The sequence below is a fragment of the Chaetodon trifascialis genome, chromosome 11 (assembly GCF_039877785.1).
Source record: "Chaetodon trifascialis isolate fChaTrf1 chromosome 11, fChaTrf1.hap1, whole genome shotgun sequence".
NCBI classification, from domain to species: domain Eukaryota; kingdom Metazoa; phylum Chordata; class Actinopteri; order Chaetodontiformes; family Chaetodontidae; genus Chaetodon; species Chaetodon trifascialis.
Window position 1 is genome coordinate 9,721,897 of NC_092066.1, and position 18,408 is coordinate 9,740,304.

At 43.3% G+C, this 18,408-nt stretch overlaps 2 protein-coding genes and 1 long non-coding RNA gene across 9 annotated transcripts in view; 2 read left to right on the top strand and 1 right to left on the bottom strand.

The window, feature by feature from the left end:
* The window catches only part of mib1 (MIB E3 ubiquitin protein ligase 1), a 53,312-nt gene extending 52,270 nt beyond the window's left edge, over positions 1-1,042 (bottom strand). For 5 of the 7 annotated variants that reach the window (XM_070973507.1, XM_070973503.1, XM_070973505.1 and 2 more), the window contains exon 1: positions 142-1,042. In XM_070973507.1, coding sequence (XP_070829608.1) covers positions 142-370 — 229 coding nt within the window. In that variant the 5' untranslated portion in view covers positions 371-1,042. The remainder of the gene's footprint in view (positions 1-141) is intronic. The other 2 variants (XM_070973500.1, XM_070973501.1) reach the window with 2 other exon arrangements.
* A 1,591-nt stretch (positions 1,043-2,633) lies between these two features.
* LOC139338900 (uncharacterized) lies at positions 2,634-4,302 on the top strand. Its single transcript, XR_011602638.1, has 3 exons — positions 2,634-2,831; positions 3,459-3,535; positions 3,747-4,302. It is a non-coding gene; the product is annotated as an uncharacterized lncRNA (long non-coding RNA).
* A 411-nt stretch (positions 4,303-4,713) lies between these two features.
* On the top strand, positions 4,714-16,801 carry abhd3 (abhydrolase domain containing 3, phospholipase). Its single transcript, XM_070974242.1, has 9 exons — positions 4,714-5,032; positions 6,385-6,548; positions 8,320-8,502; positions 10,071-10,116; positions 12,998-13,110; positions 13,567-13,740; positions 14,114-14,162; positions 14,264-14,429; positions 14,567-16,801. The coding sequence occupies exons 1-9, from the start codon at positions 4,871-4,873 to the stop codon at positions 14,746-14,748; spliced, it is 1,239 nt and encodes a 412-aa protein (XP_070830343.1). The 5' UTR covers positions 4,714-4,870; the 3' UTR covers positions 14,749-16,801.
* Positions 16,802-18,408: the final 1,607 nt, after the last annotated feature.

The following is an 18,408-nucleotide window of genomic DNA, read 5'->3' on the forward strand; positions in this document are numbered from 1 at the left end:
TCCTGCACCCTCTAAAACCCCAAATTAAGGCCAACCAAAGGACTAATATCTTATATGTTGTGCATAACTCTGATGTATGGAAAGGCACTTGACTTAAATTAGTCTGAAAGTGCTGGCAAACAAACTCAGCTGAAAAGTTACCTGTTGGAGCACTGTCTAATATCCTCACGTCGTAAGCTCCAGAACAACGGTAGTTAGCAGCCGTCCCATTATCCCAGACAACAACCACCTCCTCTGGACTTTCAAAACTCCTGACGGTGCCAACATGTCCCTCTCCACCATCCTGCTTCCCCCACTTCCAGTCAGGTCCGCGCACCACTCTCGCTCCCACTCCTTCCATCATCGCTCGGTTATTTCTGCCGGTGGTCATTTACGAAAAGGTCTGGCAATGACACAGAATATTGTTAGTTCGTTATCACGTTCGCGGCTTTGGGTAGTCAGCTACCGGTGTGCCGGTGGAGTTTCCAAATGCAAGTGCAAGCAAGTCCCAACAGGAAAGAGACTGAAACGATCCACGAAGCTAGCCTGCTAGCTAAGTTAGCTACCTAAGGAGGCTGTTGGACCGTCTTACCTAAACTATTCCCACAAGCTAACGTTAACTGCAAGACAGTGTCTCTTCAGTGTTGCTTCTGAGAACAAGAAATTAATTGTCCCAAAAGCCTATTAAGTAGCCACATTGCTGGCTTGGACAGATCTCAGTACTCAGTAAGCTGGCTCTCTCCTCCACTCCACACACGAGAATGCCACCTCTTCAACTTAGCAAGCTAGCGAGCCGAGTTGCTAGCTATCGCAATGCTAGCAAGATAAGCCTCTCCTGGACAGCAAGTCCTTATCGTTGGGGCAAGTATAGTCCTTTTGGTGGTTGTTTATCCTTAGTGTTGTTGTCTGTGGTGCTGAAAATCCATCCAAGACGCACCCTTTGTCAGCCAGAGATGGTTCCCTGGAGTCAACTCAGAATAAACGCGTCGCCATTATTGTCAATCATCGTTCAGACCTCAGACGAGCAACAACTAGCTACGGAGGTAAACGACAAAGCACGAAGACTCGAGGCTTGGAAAACAAGCACGAGTGCGGCCCACGGTGCGAGTGCGCATGTGCACCATTCAGCACCATTCCCAGTTCAGTGCATGGATGAAAAACATAATCCCAGTATTTGAACCCTTTAAATGAAAGACATTCCTGAATTTTATATTCATTATTATTGTTGTTGTTGTTGTTGTTGTTGTTGTTATATCAAGTAACAAAAACAACAATCTGAACTCCCCATCTCTTACAAATATCTGTAGATAATTTGTAGAGACCAGTGCAAACGTCAGTTGATTAACCACCATTAAACAGTAAATGTTTGAGTCACAACATACTGTATTGTTAATTTTGTGCAACAAAAGATAATTTATAAATTATTACCATAGAAGCTTTAAATACATTTTTTTTCTAAGCATGGGAACATACAGTACATTAACCAACATTGAATAACTAATTTGAAAATAAATACCTTATACATGACAGTGAATTTACATAGGCATATTAATACATCCACAAATACATAATAGATATATTGTCTATAGTGTGTACTGCACTTTGGATTTACAGTGGTTTCACTGGCTGAGCTGATGGCAGCCGACATTAATTCAAATACTCATAATTAAATGACATCCAACCCACAGAGAAGAAACAGCAGCAGCATAAATGTGCTGAAGGCCACCAGCTGGTATTGGTAAATGGAATAATTTTTCAAATTTAAAGACAATATAATGTAGTTATTAAGTGGCATATACGTGTGTGCGCATGTGTGTTTGTGTGCAAAACGACTCTGGAGGCCAACTCAAAGCCAATTGCACAAGTCACCGTCAAGTGTGGCACATACCAAGGTGATATACTATCACCACTGCTGCTTTGCATAGGCCTTAACCCCATCAGTCAGATCATCATGAGGAGTGGCTACGGTTACTGGTCCGAAGCGCAGCGAGCATCAGCCACCTCCTCTACGTGCATGATATCAAGCTGTATGCCAGTAATGAGCAAGACATCAAGTCCCTGCTCCACATCTCCAGGATCTACAGCAACGGCACAGGGGTGTCGTTCAGACTAGATAAATGTGGGTGGGTGGTATCAGAGAGAGGGAAGATGATCAGAGCCAAGGGGGTTGAACAACCAGAAGGCAGCACTGCAAATGTTCAGGGCAGCTACAAAACCTTGGGATACCACAGGCAAATGAGAACCATGAGGGGGCTGCGAGGAAGTCAGCCACAGTCAAATACCCACAATGAGTCAGGCAGGCCCTAAAGAGTCAGCTGAATGGAAAGAACAAAGTCCGGGCTATAAACACATACACACTGCCAGTCATCAGATACCCTGCTGGTATAATTAGCTGGTCAGAGGAGGAGATAGAAGGCACTGATATCAAGACAAGGAAGCTCCTCACAATGCATGGAGGGTTTGTCCTAATCCAGCATCCTGAGACTGTACGCTAAGTAATTTTCTCATATACACAGATTCTGTTTACTAAATTCCCACAATGTAATGATGCACTGAATGCATGTTTAATTTATGGGTTAATCAAATGCTTTAACTTAAAATGAATTTGTGCTGACATCCACCGGCTCTATGCACGCAGTGCTTCCGCTGTATTTGAACCAACTTCCGGCTCAGTCAACACACTAGCAGGAGATGGGGCGGCAAGCCGATCCACAGTTCATCCGGTGTCTGTTAGGACTACCGAAATTAACCATCGACAGTGTGCAGAGGATTTCACACTGTGCGTATAAATGCCAAACACTAAGCTCAACAAGAGTTTCAAGAGATATGTGTCGTCTTGTGCAATTATGAAGGTGCGTATCCTCTGCTAACTTTAGCTAACTGAGCTAGCTGGGCTCACCAACAGTTGCTGCTGTCAGTGTTGTGTGATGCAGCCTAAATGTCGTATCAAATGGTGGTGATTAAACTAAAAGCAGACACTACCTCGGAGGTTAAATAAGGTTTGTGATGTTACTATATAGGCAGGCACACTACTAGCGGTGCACATCTCACTAACTGAGACGAATTCAATATACCTCTATACATGTTTAATGATATGATGTGTTTAGGTACATTTTAAGTAATGATTGAGGTACTGTAGATACGTTTATGTAGTATGTGTCTGCTTCATTCATTTTGGACCAAAAAAAAAAAAAAAGAAGAGGCAAACAGTTATACTTTTTTGAAAGCAATATGGATTCATATTAATTACTGTTTTGTAATTTGTGAAAGCTTTTCTCAGTGCTAAGTTCACTTTTTCAAAACCCTCCATGCAGGAGGCACAATAGCTTTCCTGTGGAACAAACTGTTCATGTTTCACTACTTTGATGGAAAATGTATTCACTGCACCCAATTTGCACACAATGGACTGTAATGGCGTGCCTCAATTATTCATCCGTCTCCCTCTCCTCCCTCTCCCTCTCTCTCTTTCTGTATTACAGGTTGCCCTGACTTGTCTGAGGAGTTGATCTCCCTCTGATTTGTTGCAATCTGCCTCCTCTCAACTCTCTTTGACAAGGTAAGACATTATAGTTAACACTACGTGTATTGAAGGCGTTCACAAGGATGGAAAGTGTCCAGCTGTTTGTCGTGAGCTGGTCTAGGCCAAATGCCAGGCCTATTTTGTTTGTTTGTTTGTCCCAGTCCATATTTTGTGTGATACAGTGAGTGTGAAGTGAAGCTTTAACTTAAAGTAATTTCCCACCCTTTTTTCATGTTTTACATTACAGATGCTGTGACAACAATTTTTAAAGACATCCAAGAGATGAGAAACTCCAGCCGGAATCAGTGATGGGGGCTACCGAATGACTTTTAAGTTCAAGTCCTTTCCCCTCATACACAGTGTCAGTCTTCTACCATCGATCATGTATACTATTCTACACTGTTGTGCACTGCGATCATATCAAACGCCTGGCTTCCAGCATCCCTCAGAGTCCATCCCTTCCATCTTTTACACCTGGAAACACATCTGCCTCGCTCTCTTGACTGCTTAGTTACCACAGACATAGTTAAATGACTATCCTGTTCATTAACAACCTTTCCAACATGCCTTTTTAATGGAAAAAGATTTTAAGATTGCCATCTGCTTCATGGATTTCGAAAGACTGAATTCTAACATTACTTGTTAGTTGAAGCCATGGAGAAAGGTACGTACTCAATTCTCAGTTTATTTGTGTAATTTAAGTTTTTTTTTAATCCTCTGTGTATTGTGTTTTGTGTATTTCTAATGTTTGCATATTTTATATTTTGAACAGACATATGTTTTCAAATAAAAAAGGTCACTATAATAAGCCCTCTGTGCTATTATTTGATGTCTAAAGGACATTGATTCAATGGCTAAGATAAACTCTGGTGAGAATAAGTTGAAAAATCACAAGAGACTTTCTCTAAACATTCACTTTTGAACAAGATTTAACCTGATTTTCTGCACCATTCAGATGTCCAGTCAATGGAAAATTGCTCAGTGGGTGTGGCTCACCGCTGCAGGAAATCCATCATCATTTTTCACAAGCTGAAGTTGTTCAATGACGCTCATGCTGTCTTTGCAAATGCCTACTTAATTGTCTTTGGCTGAGGATGTGTCCCACTGACTGGAAGACTTCCAGGCTCTTGCTTGAGCCCGCAGCTCCGCATGGTGCACCTCACCTCTGCTGCCTGCAGGGGGCGGTGGACGGACCGTGAGCGCCTCCACTGATGGCCGGTCAGAGAGCGCCACCGCTCGCTGCTACATATATCTCCCCACATCAGGTCCCCTTGACTGTCTCCTTCACAGTGGGCTCGTAGGCAGACACAGCTGACTTTGAACCGAGCTGGCCGCTGTCCTTACAGTACGGGTGACAACAGGGACCTTGCAATGATCTCGCTGGACTTCAATTTCAACATCTTGACGAGGGACCTGTCACATTATCTGGAAAATCAAGTGAAAGTTGGGCTGTTCGGTTCGGGCGTAGGACTCTCTCTGGTGCTGGGCTTTAGCGCAGCGTACACCTGCTACTATCTGATTTCAGTAGCGAAGGTAAGAACCGTGAACGTGTAGTTTATGACCACACCGGCTGTTTTAAAGGGACTGTTTGGCTTGTACGGTCAATTTAAAAGGATACTTGCGCTTTTCATGTCGGAGCATCATCGCCACCATGCGAGTAAAGGTGGTCGACCGGTGCGTTCACTGATGGACGTTTCGATTAGGCTGCATCTGTCCGCCGGTGAGCTAACGTTACACCGCCTGCACATGTGGGATGGTTTCAGGCAGGAAGACGTTTTAATCAGCATATTGACTTGAATGAATTAAGCTACACCAGACACGGCCTTTATGTCACAGACGTGACATTAAAATTACTCACAGCAAGATAGTTTCGGTTAAATGACTATTTGGACTAAGCTAAGCTAACATTGATGTTACTGACCGTTAGCTTGACATGCCGGTAGATGGATTTATGTAAGGCATGCTTGGAGACTCAGTGTTGATTTTATGTAATAATTAATCACCCTTTGAGTGTGTCTGTCATGTATGAGTTTGACATTAAAATACCAATAGAGAAAAAATATAACCAGGTTATATTAAACGTTGATCTGTTTGAATTGAGCTTCAGTGAAATGAAAGTGAATGCAGCATTTTCCAGTTAGCCCAACAGTAAAGATTTAGCTGATAGACCAAATTATGCAACAAATCTATGTTGTTCGACGTACCACCATGCTATAACACGTGTAAGACTGTTGATTTTCATTATGCATGCTTAATGTTTATAATCTGTATGTTGAAGTGTGATACAGACCTTAGCAGCAGGGTCATGCAGATGTGTCCATGTCATTTACTTCAGACTTCACTGTCAGTATGTTTTAGGTTCTCAGAAACAACCTTGCTTTCAAATGATTTGCAAAAGCAGTCATTATTAAAGTAAATAAACCAGCAGCAGTTTGATTGATATTCCCTTGAGTGCACAATACAAATAATAATAATAATAATAATAATAAACATGATTTCTGAAAATGGAAACATTTGAGGCATCAGGACAACACCAGTCTGACTGATGACACACAAAGAAACACGAAAAGGAATAAAAACAGAGTGTGACAGCTTTTGGTAAATTAACCCTTTAGTTACAGTTGGATGCTGCAATTTGAATCATATATTGCAACTGACATTTCATCTGTTTTAAGTGTTATTTCGTAGGTGTTATGAAATCTGCATCAGAAGTTTCAGAGACAATAAGGCAACAAGTTATGTAATATAAGAAAACGTCTTAGAGCTGAAAAATGTTTTATTCCAGTCATGGCTCTACTCTATGTCACGTTAATTAATCCCTTAGGAGAAAAAAAAGAGGTCACTTTTTTGACTCATGCCATGCTTCCTTCACCTGTGTTTTGCAGAAGCCGCAGCTCATTTCCGGGGGTAAAAAGTTCTACCAGTTTCTGAGGGAGCAATGTCCGGTAGTGTCAGAGACCTACTACCCCACCTTTTGGTGCTGGGAGAGCCGCATTCAGACCCTGCTGAGACCCTTTGTCACAGCCAAACCTGGGGTCGTCTACAGAAAGTAAGTCCTCACCGTGACTGACATACTGATTACCCATCACACTTTTTTTGTTTTGCTTTTTCCCCTATTTCATTTCTCCTTGCAAGCAGACGCTCTTTTGATCTAATTAAAAAAGCGCAAGTCGATGAGGTCAAATCCAATAAGAGGTAAGCGTGAAGCATACGAGCTAGGAAGTTCACCTTTGACATAGTCACAGCTTCGTTGTTGAGGCCTTCGAGAGTGATTAAACGCTGCTGCAGAATTTTCCATGCCCACAGCAAAAAGCTTCATCATCAAACTTCCAAACTAGCTTTGTCATGGAGAAAATGCCATTGCCTGTTTCTTCATTTCTTTCACACCAGTTTCACAACTGGAAACAAATCCCAGTCTTGTTCTAAGCCGGGACTCAAAAGCTCAGAGGAGAAAGAGATCTTTTGTGCCACGACGCTGGCCCGGGCCGCCCTGCCTGCCCCTCGATACTGTACATTGTTTTGAAGATTAATTGGCACTGTGTTCCTGAACCCCTGCACACATCAAGGAGATTTAAATTAATTAAGAGCAGCTTATTTTTAATTAATGCTATTTATTACTTATTTATTCTTATTACATTCTCACGTTACTTTTATTCTGACACTCCCAAATTTCCGTGTGTGTGTATATAGTATAAACTGTACTATGTGACAGAAATTAAAACTGATTAACCTAAAATCAATCAATACAGGTTCTGTTTTTGGTGTATTTCAAAAGTCATGTTTTTAATTCTTCAGTTGACTTATTAGTCTCATCATTTGTTTGTCCCAAGCACAGTCAAGCTGTATCTGTTTTTGACGGCCTCCTTAGTCAAGGAGACAGATATTCCCATAATGCACAGCAACTGGCTGTTATCAGAATGTGGTAAGACTGACGGTCAGATTGACTGTAGTTGTTATCACGTTTCCTCCGGGGACGCCAGGACGTCCTCTCCCATAATGAAGTTATCCAAGGTTGACCCAAGGACAGACACCGCGAAAACTATCCTATTTGTCGTTGGCTGTCCTGATGACATGCCACTCATCTCATTGTCCGAATGGGGGATTAGCACCAGGTCCCCTCCCACTTTGCGCGCCGGTCGCTCTGGATTGGCCCACGCTGACTTTAAAGTCGAGCCTCAGGTGTATATTTCATGGCGGTTCTGTAATTTCATGCTGATGTACCGCCGGCTGGCCAAGTTAGCTCACTGGCTGCTGAGTGTGTGTGTGTGTGTGTGTGTGTGTGTGTGTGTGTGTGTCTGAGAGTGTGTGTGTACAGTGCAGGTTGTAAAATGCACTCGCGCTGGGACTGAATGACCTCATCTGCCAGGCTACGGGTTGTATAGCCCAGAAATTGATTGATCATAAGAGCCCACTGGTGCAATGCCCTCCTCCTTATCTTAACTTGCTGTGTGCTGCAAAGCACACCGACAAGTTGATCACAAGGGAAATGAGGCGGCTGTCAGTGATCGTTCTCCTCACATATCCAGTTCCCCTTTGGCAGTGCTTTTGGAAGATACAATGAAGTAATCGTGTTACCTGGAACTGAACAGAAAGTATTAATTGTGAGGAGTATTTAAACAGCTTTTAATGAACATCCAGAGAGCTGATATGCATTTCAAACCAAATCTAATGTTAGTTTTAGTGCTTTTTTTGTCCTGTGCGTGTGTGCTTGAGTGCCGGCATGTGTTTGAATGAGACAAATACATAGAAAATACACAGATAGAGGATAATGTTCAGAGGGATCCTCGTTACTGAGTTGCGTGTCCCGCTCGTCTCTGCAGTGAGCTTATTAAGGCAGCAGATGGAGGACAGATCTCTTTGGATTGGTTTGACAACGACGACAGCTTCTCTCATCCCAACCCCGCCACCAGGCCCACAGTCCTCCTTCTCCCCGGTCTGACCGGCACCAGCCGAGAGTCCTACATCCTGCACATGGTCCAACAGAGCCGGGATCTGGGCTATAGGTGGGTGGTCTTGGCCGGAGACCCTGGCTGAGGTCCAGCGCTGAGCGCACACTCAGGACACTAAAACGCACAACTGACACTCTGTGCCTCATGCTCTAATTTGCCTTTCATCTAGAATACAGATATTTTGTCAATTCAAAGTCAGCATATGTCATAACAGTATTGATTAAAAGGTAAAACCCGACAGCCACTTCTGCAGCGATTCTGTAACTTTTATATAATGTGTGCACGAGTGACAGGAGTTTGGGGTTATTTCAGGTGAAGTGCAGGAAAAAGTGAGCAGCTCAGCTTTGTGTCAAGAGCTGCTTTTGTAAATAGCCAAACGTAGCACAAGCTTGAAGAGTTGCAGAGGGAGGCAGCCCCCCCCCCCCCCCCCCCCCCCGCTCTCTCTGCAATAGGCCCTTTCGCTGTGTTCTCTGCACTCATTCTTTCACCCAGATTCGGGAAGGCATGGGAAGAGAGCCGGCAAACTCAGCATCTTCCACCCCTCACCCCTGTCTGTGTAGCTTAATGAATTACAGCTTATCCCAGTACAAGCTTTGCAGCTTAGCCCAGACCAGCTTCCGAGTCTATGCTGCAGTGTGTGTTTAAGCACCCCCCCCCCCCCCGACACACACACACACATACACACACACCTCCTCGTCCTCTTGCCCAACATCCCATCCAGCCCCGCCCTGCTGCTGGGTTACACCGATAGAAACAGCAAGTCTGACTCCGCCAGATAATACATGACTGGCGAGAGATGTGGGGCGAGGAGGGACGCTGATGCTTTTGCTCTGCAGAACAAACAGAATGCTCTTCCCACAGCTGTGCTGCTCTGCACGCTTCATCACGTTCCCAGTTTATTTTAAAGGAACGAAAAATTCTTTAAAGGAGTTTGGGCCACCGTGCTTCTTTGAACATGCGAAGTCGACACTTGTGACTTGTCGTGATGACATCAATAAAAAAAAAAAAACGAGTGTAGGGCTACTAGAGCCTCAAAGTGTTGTTCTTTCCTGTGCACGTGCTTTTGATTAAATAGGGCTGCAATTAACAATTAATTTCATCATTGATTTATTGTGAAAAATGCCACCATAATTTCCCAGAGACACTCAAACCCCCAAAATATTCACAATCATATAGAATAGAATAAAGTAGAATTCACTTACATTTGATAAGCTGGTACTTGAGTGAGTTGCTAATTATCTGCTGATTGACCAATTGATTCATCGGCTCTACTTATTTTGTCCAGTTACAGTCACTGGATAAGGGTTCCTTAATTGTTTTCTCTATAAATTGTTTGATCTATAAAATGCCAGCAAATAATGACCATCGCAGAGTTCCCAGAGCCCTTGAGGATGACGTCAGATGTCTTGTTTTGTCTCACCAGCAGTCTAAAACTCAAAGATATTCCATTTATACTCACATAAGACCATTAAATCCTGAAATTATTAACATTTGACAAGCTGGAACTAGTGAATATTTGTCATTTTTCTTCAAGTTCAATTACAATCAATAGATGAAGTGATTAAAGGGATCCTTTAGGAGACTCTAATGACTCATAGGAGTATTTGTTTTGTGTATTTCAGATGTGTGGTATTCAACAACAGAGGGGTTTCTGGTGAAATGCTGCTGGTAAGAATTGACCCTCTTTCAACCTGTCACTCTTTGTCACTTCAAGTCTTCATTTGTCTCGTCCCCTGTTCAGAAAGGCAGACGTGGGGACAGTCGGTCTTCGCGTTTCCCAGCAGAGTTGTCCTTTTCATTGCTCCAGCCAGCACACAGAGCGCGTCTGTTCCACACGTGTCCACACAGCCCACAGGGAGCCTGAGCGGACGCCGCACAGACATTGTTGTCGCACAGCAGGGATTAAGTTGCAGGCAGATACTGTATTTTAATGCCGATCCGCGGAAATATGACCCCGCCGAGCACGTGCTGTTCTGACACCTGGCTTAATCTGTCCTCATACACGCGGGTATATTTAGCCGACAAGATGGGCCCGAGCTCTGATAGCGCCTAGCGTGCCCACTGTGTTTCACGTCTCCCCCTCTCTGTCGGTACGTGTCCGCTTTGGAACAGAGGCGCAGTCTTTATGTACGACTGTATCACCCTGATCTAATCACACCATCACCACCATACAGAGAGCTCATCTGAAGCACAAATGGTGTTTCATTACAGGCGGGGGTGGCCTACAATCAATCTAATGTTCCTCTTAGTGCGTGTAAATCTGAATCAGTGGCTCATCTGTGTCCTGCTGTTGTCTGCGTCGCATTCTGCCTCAGCCGCTAACGATAAAGAAAAAGGGTAAAAGTGCCACTAAAGCGAGGAGTTTTAAACATGCGTCCTACATCATATCCAGAGTAAGGTGGCTCGGCTGGCATTGTATCGAGTGGTGGTGGTAAGGAGGGAATTTTCTCCCTCATTGCGGTCAGGAATTCAAATGATTCCTGACCGCGCTGTATTCAAATGATTTAGCATTTGTACGCCCCTGTGAGTGTTTTCTCTGTGTCCAGTTAGTGTGAATATCGTCCATTGTTTAAATTGGACGACGCTTTGGAGTGACCCGCTGTGTGAAAGATGCCCCTTGCCTCAAAGACCGCCCTGAGTGTTAGTGCCCTGTTTCTAAACCCTGTTTCTAAAAGCCTATTACATGACACCTCCCTGTGGAGTGGCTCTGCAGTGCAGGGGTTTAAGTCTTGTTCACATATTTCACCCAACTCTTGATATTAATCTTTTAAACATCTTTTTTATGCTCTAAATCAATGTGTAAGTTTTGCTGTTTCACTGCAAAGTCCAGAACTTGTTCAGGCCCATTGGAGGAACCGTGAGAGGGCAGAAAAACAGGAGTTTACTTCGCCTGAGTTGAATCTTAATGACGGGCCTTGAAGAGCTGAAGAGTCGACAGCATCCTGAGAAACTGGGCCCATTAAATAGGCGCCTTCGAGTAAGAGTTTTACAATGCTAAGTAACCTGCTCTGCCTGACAAACGGCTCCAGCAGTGCTCAGTGTTCATCAGCATTCATCTGCATCATCACAGGCAGAAATACTTCAATAAATGATTTTCCAGTATTTTTCAAGATAAAGAATAAGGTTAAGAATTCAGCCTTTGCTGGCCTGCAAAAAAAATACATATATTTCACTGATATGCAGGAGGTTAAAAAATAAAGTAAAAAAGAAATCTTCCATTCACACTTTTAGACAATTATAGACGATGGGAGAGATGCTTCATACCTATGACAGTGAAAAATACACACAGCAGAGTCATAAAAGCAGAAACTAGCGATTGCATAGTTACTATTTAAATGTTAAAGAGGAACACTTTATTTGGATGGGTGAGCCTAAGACTTACATGACGTCACCTGTCATGAACATGAGTTTTTATGACAACTTTGCATTAATGATTCCTGACAATGCATTTCACAGTGCAATAAAACTGGATAACATTTTGATGATTAGCCCAAATTGCACCGCTGCAGTCAAGAAAAATAGCCAAAACCCACCGTATAGTATAGTACAGTTCAGTGTACTGTTAACACGTGAAGCTGATAGTGAAGCTGAGTGTGATAACGGCATGTTGATGACTATTAGGTTATGTCATCCTGGTTAATGTCAGGCTGTCGTGACGAAGACATCTCAAACTAGGAGACAGATGTCATGTTTGTTACTGTTTGTTTTAGGGCTGCAACTAACAATTATTTCAATTACCAGACAATCCAATGATTATTTTACCAATAAACAAATTGATTATTTGGTCTATAAATTGGCAGAAAAAAATGAAAATCCCAAACCCCAAGGTGTCTTCTTCAGATATTTTGCCCAACCAACAGTCTTAGGAGGCCAGCGTCTCATCCATTAGACCACTGGAGCTGCTGCGGCCGCGGGCAGCTAATGCACACAAGGCAGCGTCCAGTTGGAGCAGCACTGACACTTTAATTTCTCTTCTGTGGACAGGGACAGCGTGCTCTGTGTGAAATAAAAGCAAATCATGGAAGAGCTCAATTCAGTCCTTGCCTGATGTTGTCCATTGTCTCCTACGCTACAGAAAAAAAACATCAGACAGTGTTGTTACAGCTTCCCAAAGCCTACGGTGGCATCTTAAAAACCCAAAGATATTCAGTTTAATATTGTAAAAGACTAAGAAAAACATCAAATATTCATATTTGAGACACTAGAACCAGTGAATGATGAAGTGTGAAGTTCTACTTTGATTTGCTGTACATATCATATTGATTGTCAGAGCATCTTGTATTAATGTACAGCACCGGCAGACAACAGCAATCAATCATCCCTAATGATGGAAAATACCACAAGCTGAGAACAGCAGCCCAACAATGACGGGATCTGAGGGTGAACGTCCTCTCTGCTGTCTGTACCTGCAAATAACAAAGGTCACGATGTAGCCCAGGAACAGCGGCCCGTTTGAGAACGATCTGAAACATTTATTCGTCTTAACTTTAACAGAGATAGAGATACTAGATACAAAAGAGACGCTGTATTGTCTTCTTGTCCCACGCAGACCCCGAGGACCTACTGTGCGGCCAACACAGAGGACCTGGAGACTGTCATTGAGCACATCCAGAGGACTCATGAAGCCGCTCCTGTCATGGCTGCTGGAGTATCAATGGGCGGGTAATGAAGCCACTCACTACCAGCTGACTGGACATTTCAGTGCTGGCGACGCTGCTAACAACAGAATGTGACTTAAAGCTTCACAAGACAACTTCGCACATCTGTCAGTGACTCGGTGGTAGCTAAACTCCAACATTAATACACACAACTCACTCGCATTCACTCATTCAGCTGCTCTGTGATTGGTTTATGCCAAATGTTACTGAAAAGACAAGAGAGGCAAAGGATGTCTCAGGTCTGTGTGATAATACCCAAAGTCCAGAATCAGTCGAGCTGTAGTCAGTGCTTCAGTGTGGTCCCGGTCGCTCGGTGCAGCAGTGCCAACGAAGGTGTTTTTTTTTTTTTTACTGCACCGCACTAATCCCATGAAGTGAAGGATTGGTCAGAAATGGAACATGTTCCAATCCCTGTTTTTTCCCCATCTGTCCCTCCCTCTCGCCCGCTCTGCATATTCAGAATGATGCTGGCCAACTACTTGGGGCGCAAGGGCCGGGAAACCTGTCTGAAAGGGGTCGTAGTGTTCTCAGCGGGCTGGGATGTGTTTGAGTGCACCGCTTCGCTGGAAAAACCCCTGGACCGCTTCCTCTTCAACTCCTACCTCACCAGCTGCCTACAAGCCTCCGTGCACAGGTCAGCCGGGGCCAGAGGGGGATTAACGCGGCCGCTAACTCGCTGCTAGTGCCAGGGGAGGAACGTTTCACCAGCTCCAATAACTGTGTTTTACCTCTTTATATTTCATATGTTGATTAGCAGATGAACAAAGCATGTAAAGAAGCCGGGCAGCGTTAACACAATATATTACCCTTAATATATTACAGTCTTTGCATAAACGTGGCCATGATACTAATGCACAGTAACGCCTTTGTTGTTCGACTTTGAAAGCTTGATTGTTGTTTCATTGTGTTGTTACAACCTTGTCAGCGTTTATGAGGGACATTTTCAGACACAAATCATTTCATCTAACAGTGGTCGGTGACAGTTTTATGTTTAATCTCCCCCGCAGACACAGACCAGTGCTCGAAAAGTGTTACGACATCGATCATGTCATGAAGGTTGGGATTATTTTCAGTGACACTTAAAGGGTAAATGCCATAAATGCTAATCTAATTAAACGAAGTAGGAGACATTGAATCAATTTACTGCGTCCCTACAGGCGAGGACCATTCGAGAGTTTGACGAGAGGTTCACCTCCATAATGTTTGGCTATCCCACCAATGATGACTACTACCACGATGCCAGTCCAGTCCACAGGCTGAAATCTGTGCAGGTGCCAATGTTGTGTCTCAACGCGGCTGATGATGTCTTTTCCCCGTCTCATGGTGAGCTCCAGCTACCTCAATAGATTTTCCATACAATCTGACTTCCTTTCGGCTAGCTGTCACCGCTAATACGGTGGCATGGAGCATGAGAGTCGAGTCCAGAGGGAGGAAAACAGGATCTGTTGTTTCCTTTGCAGCCATTCCAGTGGAGGCGGTGAAGCAGAATCCCAACCTGGCCCTGCTCATCACCTGCCACGGCGGCCATATTGGTTTCCTGGAGGGCCTGTGGCCTCGACAGAGCACGTACATGGACCGAGTCTTCAAGCAGTTTGCGAAGGCGGTCATCGAACAAGGCAGCCGACTCAAAGACCTCTCCTGATAAGAGAACTTAACAAAGTGTTCCTCTAATTTTACTTCCTTGCTTCCTCTCTCTTATTCCTTTCTCCTCTCTTTCCTTCCTTCCTTTAATCTTTTCCTTCCTCTTTGCCATTCATCATTCCTTACTGCATTCCATCCTTCATTCCCTCCATTCTAATTCCATTCTTCCTTGTTTTTTCCCTACCTTCCTTCCTTCACCCCTTTCTTTGACCTTTTTTCCTCCTTCATCCTTGCCCTTCATCTCTCCCTTCCTACCTAATCCTATTCTGCCTGTTCCCTTCCTTCCATTCACGTTGCTTATCTTTGCCCTCCATCTTTCCGTCCCATTCTCCCTCCTGCCACAAGCAAAAAAACATTCTCATTTCAATGGCACATCTTATTGAATGCAGCGTTTGTGTTGCATTCGCCATTCATTTATTTATTCCGTACAGTTAACGAGTCATTGTATGTAATCATGCTCTCAATAATATGCTTATTAAAAAACAAGCATAGCTGTTCATTTCACTGTTGAAAAGCCGAATCTGTGCCCATCTTGTTTAGTTGCAATAGCTAGCTTAAAAGAAAAAAAGAAAATCGATGACCTTGTGCAATTATTTTCTTTTGAAGTTAACACAAGTACTGTACATGAAAATCCAATCGTCTTTGCTCATGAAGCATCCTTTTTAGATTTTAGCCCTCAGGGATTGTCTTTATTTACTCATACGTCGTTCCTTCATGTGTAATTTTGTTTTGTCCATCATTCTGCTTCAGTCTGTATTTCCCTCGTTTAAAGGTAGATGCTATTTACCTGTTGACTTATGGATGTTTCCTGTCTTTAAAGTAATAGTTTGATATTATGGGAAATGCACGTGTTTGCTTTCTTTGCAGAGAATGAGATGAGAAGATTGATATCACTTTAATGCCAGGTCATGAAACAGGAAGCTACAGCCGATTATTGTAGCTTAGCATAAAGACTGGAAGCAGGTCGAAACAGCTAGCTTGACGCTGAAGGTAACAAAATCCACCAGTTTTTTGTGTTTTTGGACACAAAAAGCCAACCCAGCTGCTTCCAGTCTTTCAGTTGTTATGCTAAGCGAAGCTAACATAAGCAGCTTCATATCTTTTAGCATACAGACGTGAGAGCGGTATCGGTCTTCTCATCCAACTCTTAGCACAGCAGCAAATTAGCACATTTGCCATACTGTTAAACTTTTCCTTCCTTAACCATTTGCATGCACTTTTACTTTCGCACATTCTACCTTTACGCACACCAAATAGCTCTACAAATGTATAATATGGAGAATAATTCATTAATGACAAGGAATGTGAAATTGCACTATTTTAGTTGATACTGTCATGCCTCTAATTCCTTAATGCAAGGCACTTCATTTCATTTGATATGTGAAAGTATATCCCAAAGGCTGAGCAGAGCAGTGTATGAACTCCATAAGGTTTTCTCTGTGAAGATGATTATGGGGAAGTCCGAGGGTGCTAGATACAGTGATGTGAATGAAGTAATGCACATACGAGAACAGAGAGTGTACATATTGTCTGCTTGAAGCGATGGATGTTGCTTTACAAGATGCATAGTATCATCAATGGAAGCTGGCTGTCAGTCCCGGTTTGTTTCTGTTTCGCCAACAATGATCAAGGGGCTGGCTACCGAGCATGAGTTGGCATCGATGAAGCGGGCAGATCTGACTGGCCGCCAGACTCTCTGTAATGCACTGCATGAGGGATTTTGACTTCCTGTTCCTGTGGAATTTTGGTGTCTGTATGTTCTGCCAAGTGTCCATCAAGTAGCATGTGTCTCATCAGCGTCATCATGTCCTGAACCTTAACACCACTTCGTAATCTGTAGCACAAAGGACATGTTTGTTTGTTTTTTTCATAGGATGCTGCATTTCATTTTGTACACAATATAAAAAGAAGAAGAAGACAAAGAAGACAGTCTGTCTAACATGTGCAGCAATAAGATTTTAAATTTAAAAAATTGTCTCTATAGTATAAGTACCAGTATATGCACATTATCAAAATGAGTGTAATATGCTGTATTTAATAAATTATTAAACAGAGTCTAGGTTCATTTGTGTGCTGTCTCCAGTGCTTCTGCTTGTAATGCGTTCTCTAAACAGTGTATTGGATTGCTCGACTGACCATAGACTGCAGGCTGGAATAATTGACTGCAGTTGCCTTTTGTCAGCAATTTTCTTTCTTTCTTTCTTTCTTTGCACAAGACTCCACCCCTGCTCACGGACCCTGCCCTGAACTTGAGACATTTGACAGTCTCACCGCTGGAGCTGCTGTGCTGCATGACCGGCGTGTCACAGCGGGGTCACGCTCCCTCTCCTCTCACGTCACAGTATTGGGTTTTGGTCCCTGGAATTGACTCGCTCCACGCTCACAGGCTTAGCTGCTGATAGGATATGCATTGCTGCGGTAGTGGATGTGATCCACCAAAGGCAAACTGTAATCCCCCGGCACTCCACTTACCTTCACCCCAACCCCCCCAATAAGCCCACAGACAGATGAGCTTTGGTTTTAGCTAGATGGTTTATAGAAGCCTGAGAGTAATTAGAGTAGACTGCCAAGAGGGATGAGTAATTTACTGTTGCTTACCATCTATGAAAATTGATATTATGTGGCAGGAATCCCTGTATTATAAATGTTGTTGATACCTCTGCTCATGGGAGAATGTACTCTGCTTAATTATATAGTTATAGATCAATAATCAAGCAATTTTCTTGATGTTAAGGCAGAATAAAAGATATTTCACAGTAGTATGGCTCAGTCATACTTTTAATCATCAGTGTTTGAAAGTAGTTTAATATTAAGCACTGCATGGCCTGAGGACTGAATAACTGAAAGAAATATGTCAGAGGGAATTATCAGGAGACATTTTCTCTTTTTGCTTCATGGGATTTGTTGAAATATCAGCCGAAAGAGGAAATCAAACAACGCAATCGATCGAGGAAACTTTTGAATTACAGCATAGCCGAGAGAAGCCAAAGAAAGCAGTCAATTACCCTTTGTCCTCTTTTTAAGCACTGGAATTCCCCAGTTTGTCATAAATTAATCGCTTTGGGACGTCTAAAATCTTTAGAGACGAAAGTGTCTTGGGCCTCGTGGACAACATCTGACTGCTTTTCTCCAAAGAGCAATTAAAAGGTTCAAGAATCAGCATGCCAGCCACTCTCTCTTGACCTCTCTTCCTTGTCCCATCCTGACTGCAGCTGGCTGAAAATAGCCTTGTGTTATATCGCACAGGGGCTTTAGGTTGATGGAAAGTATGCTCTAATATTACCTTGCAGGAGCTGAAATAGTACTGTCCCTGGACCAACAATGCCCCTGTGCCCTTACAGTGAAGCCAGAGAAGAGCCTATAGCATCCATTATAAAGCTATATCTGCTCTTGATAAGAGTGTGGTTGTGCATGGTCACAGCGTGGCTGCAGAGGCGCCGAGGTGAGACAAACATCAGGAAAGGAGGTGACTGAAAGGAGCAAGGTCCTGGGATGTACTCCAGTAGCAGAATGAAAAGATCTGGGACTGAGTGGATGCAGAGGAGAGTGAGAGGATTATTAATCACAGGCTAAAGACTGGGCTGCACGCGCATCTCAACAACACTGCTTAAGCTTTGTATTAATGCACTTTGCAACACACTTCAAAATACTAAGCAGCTGC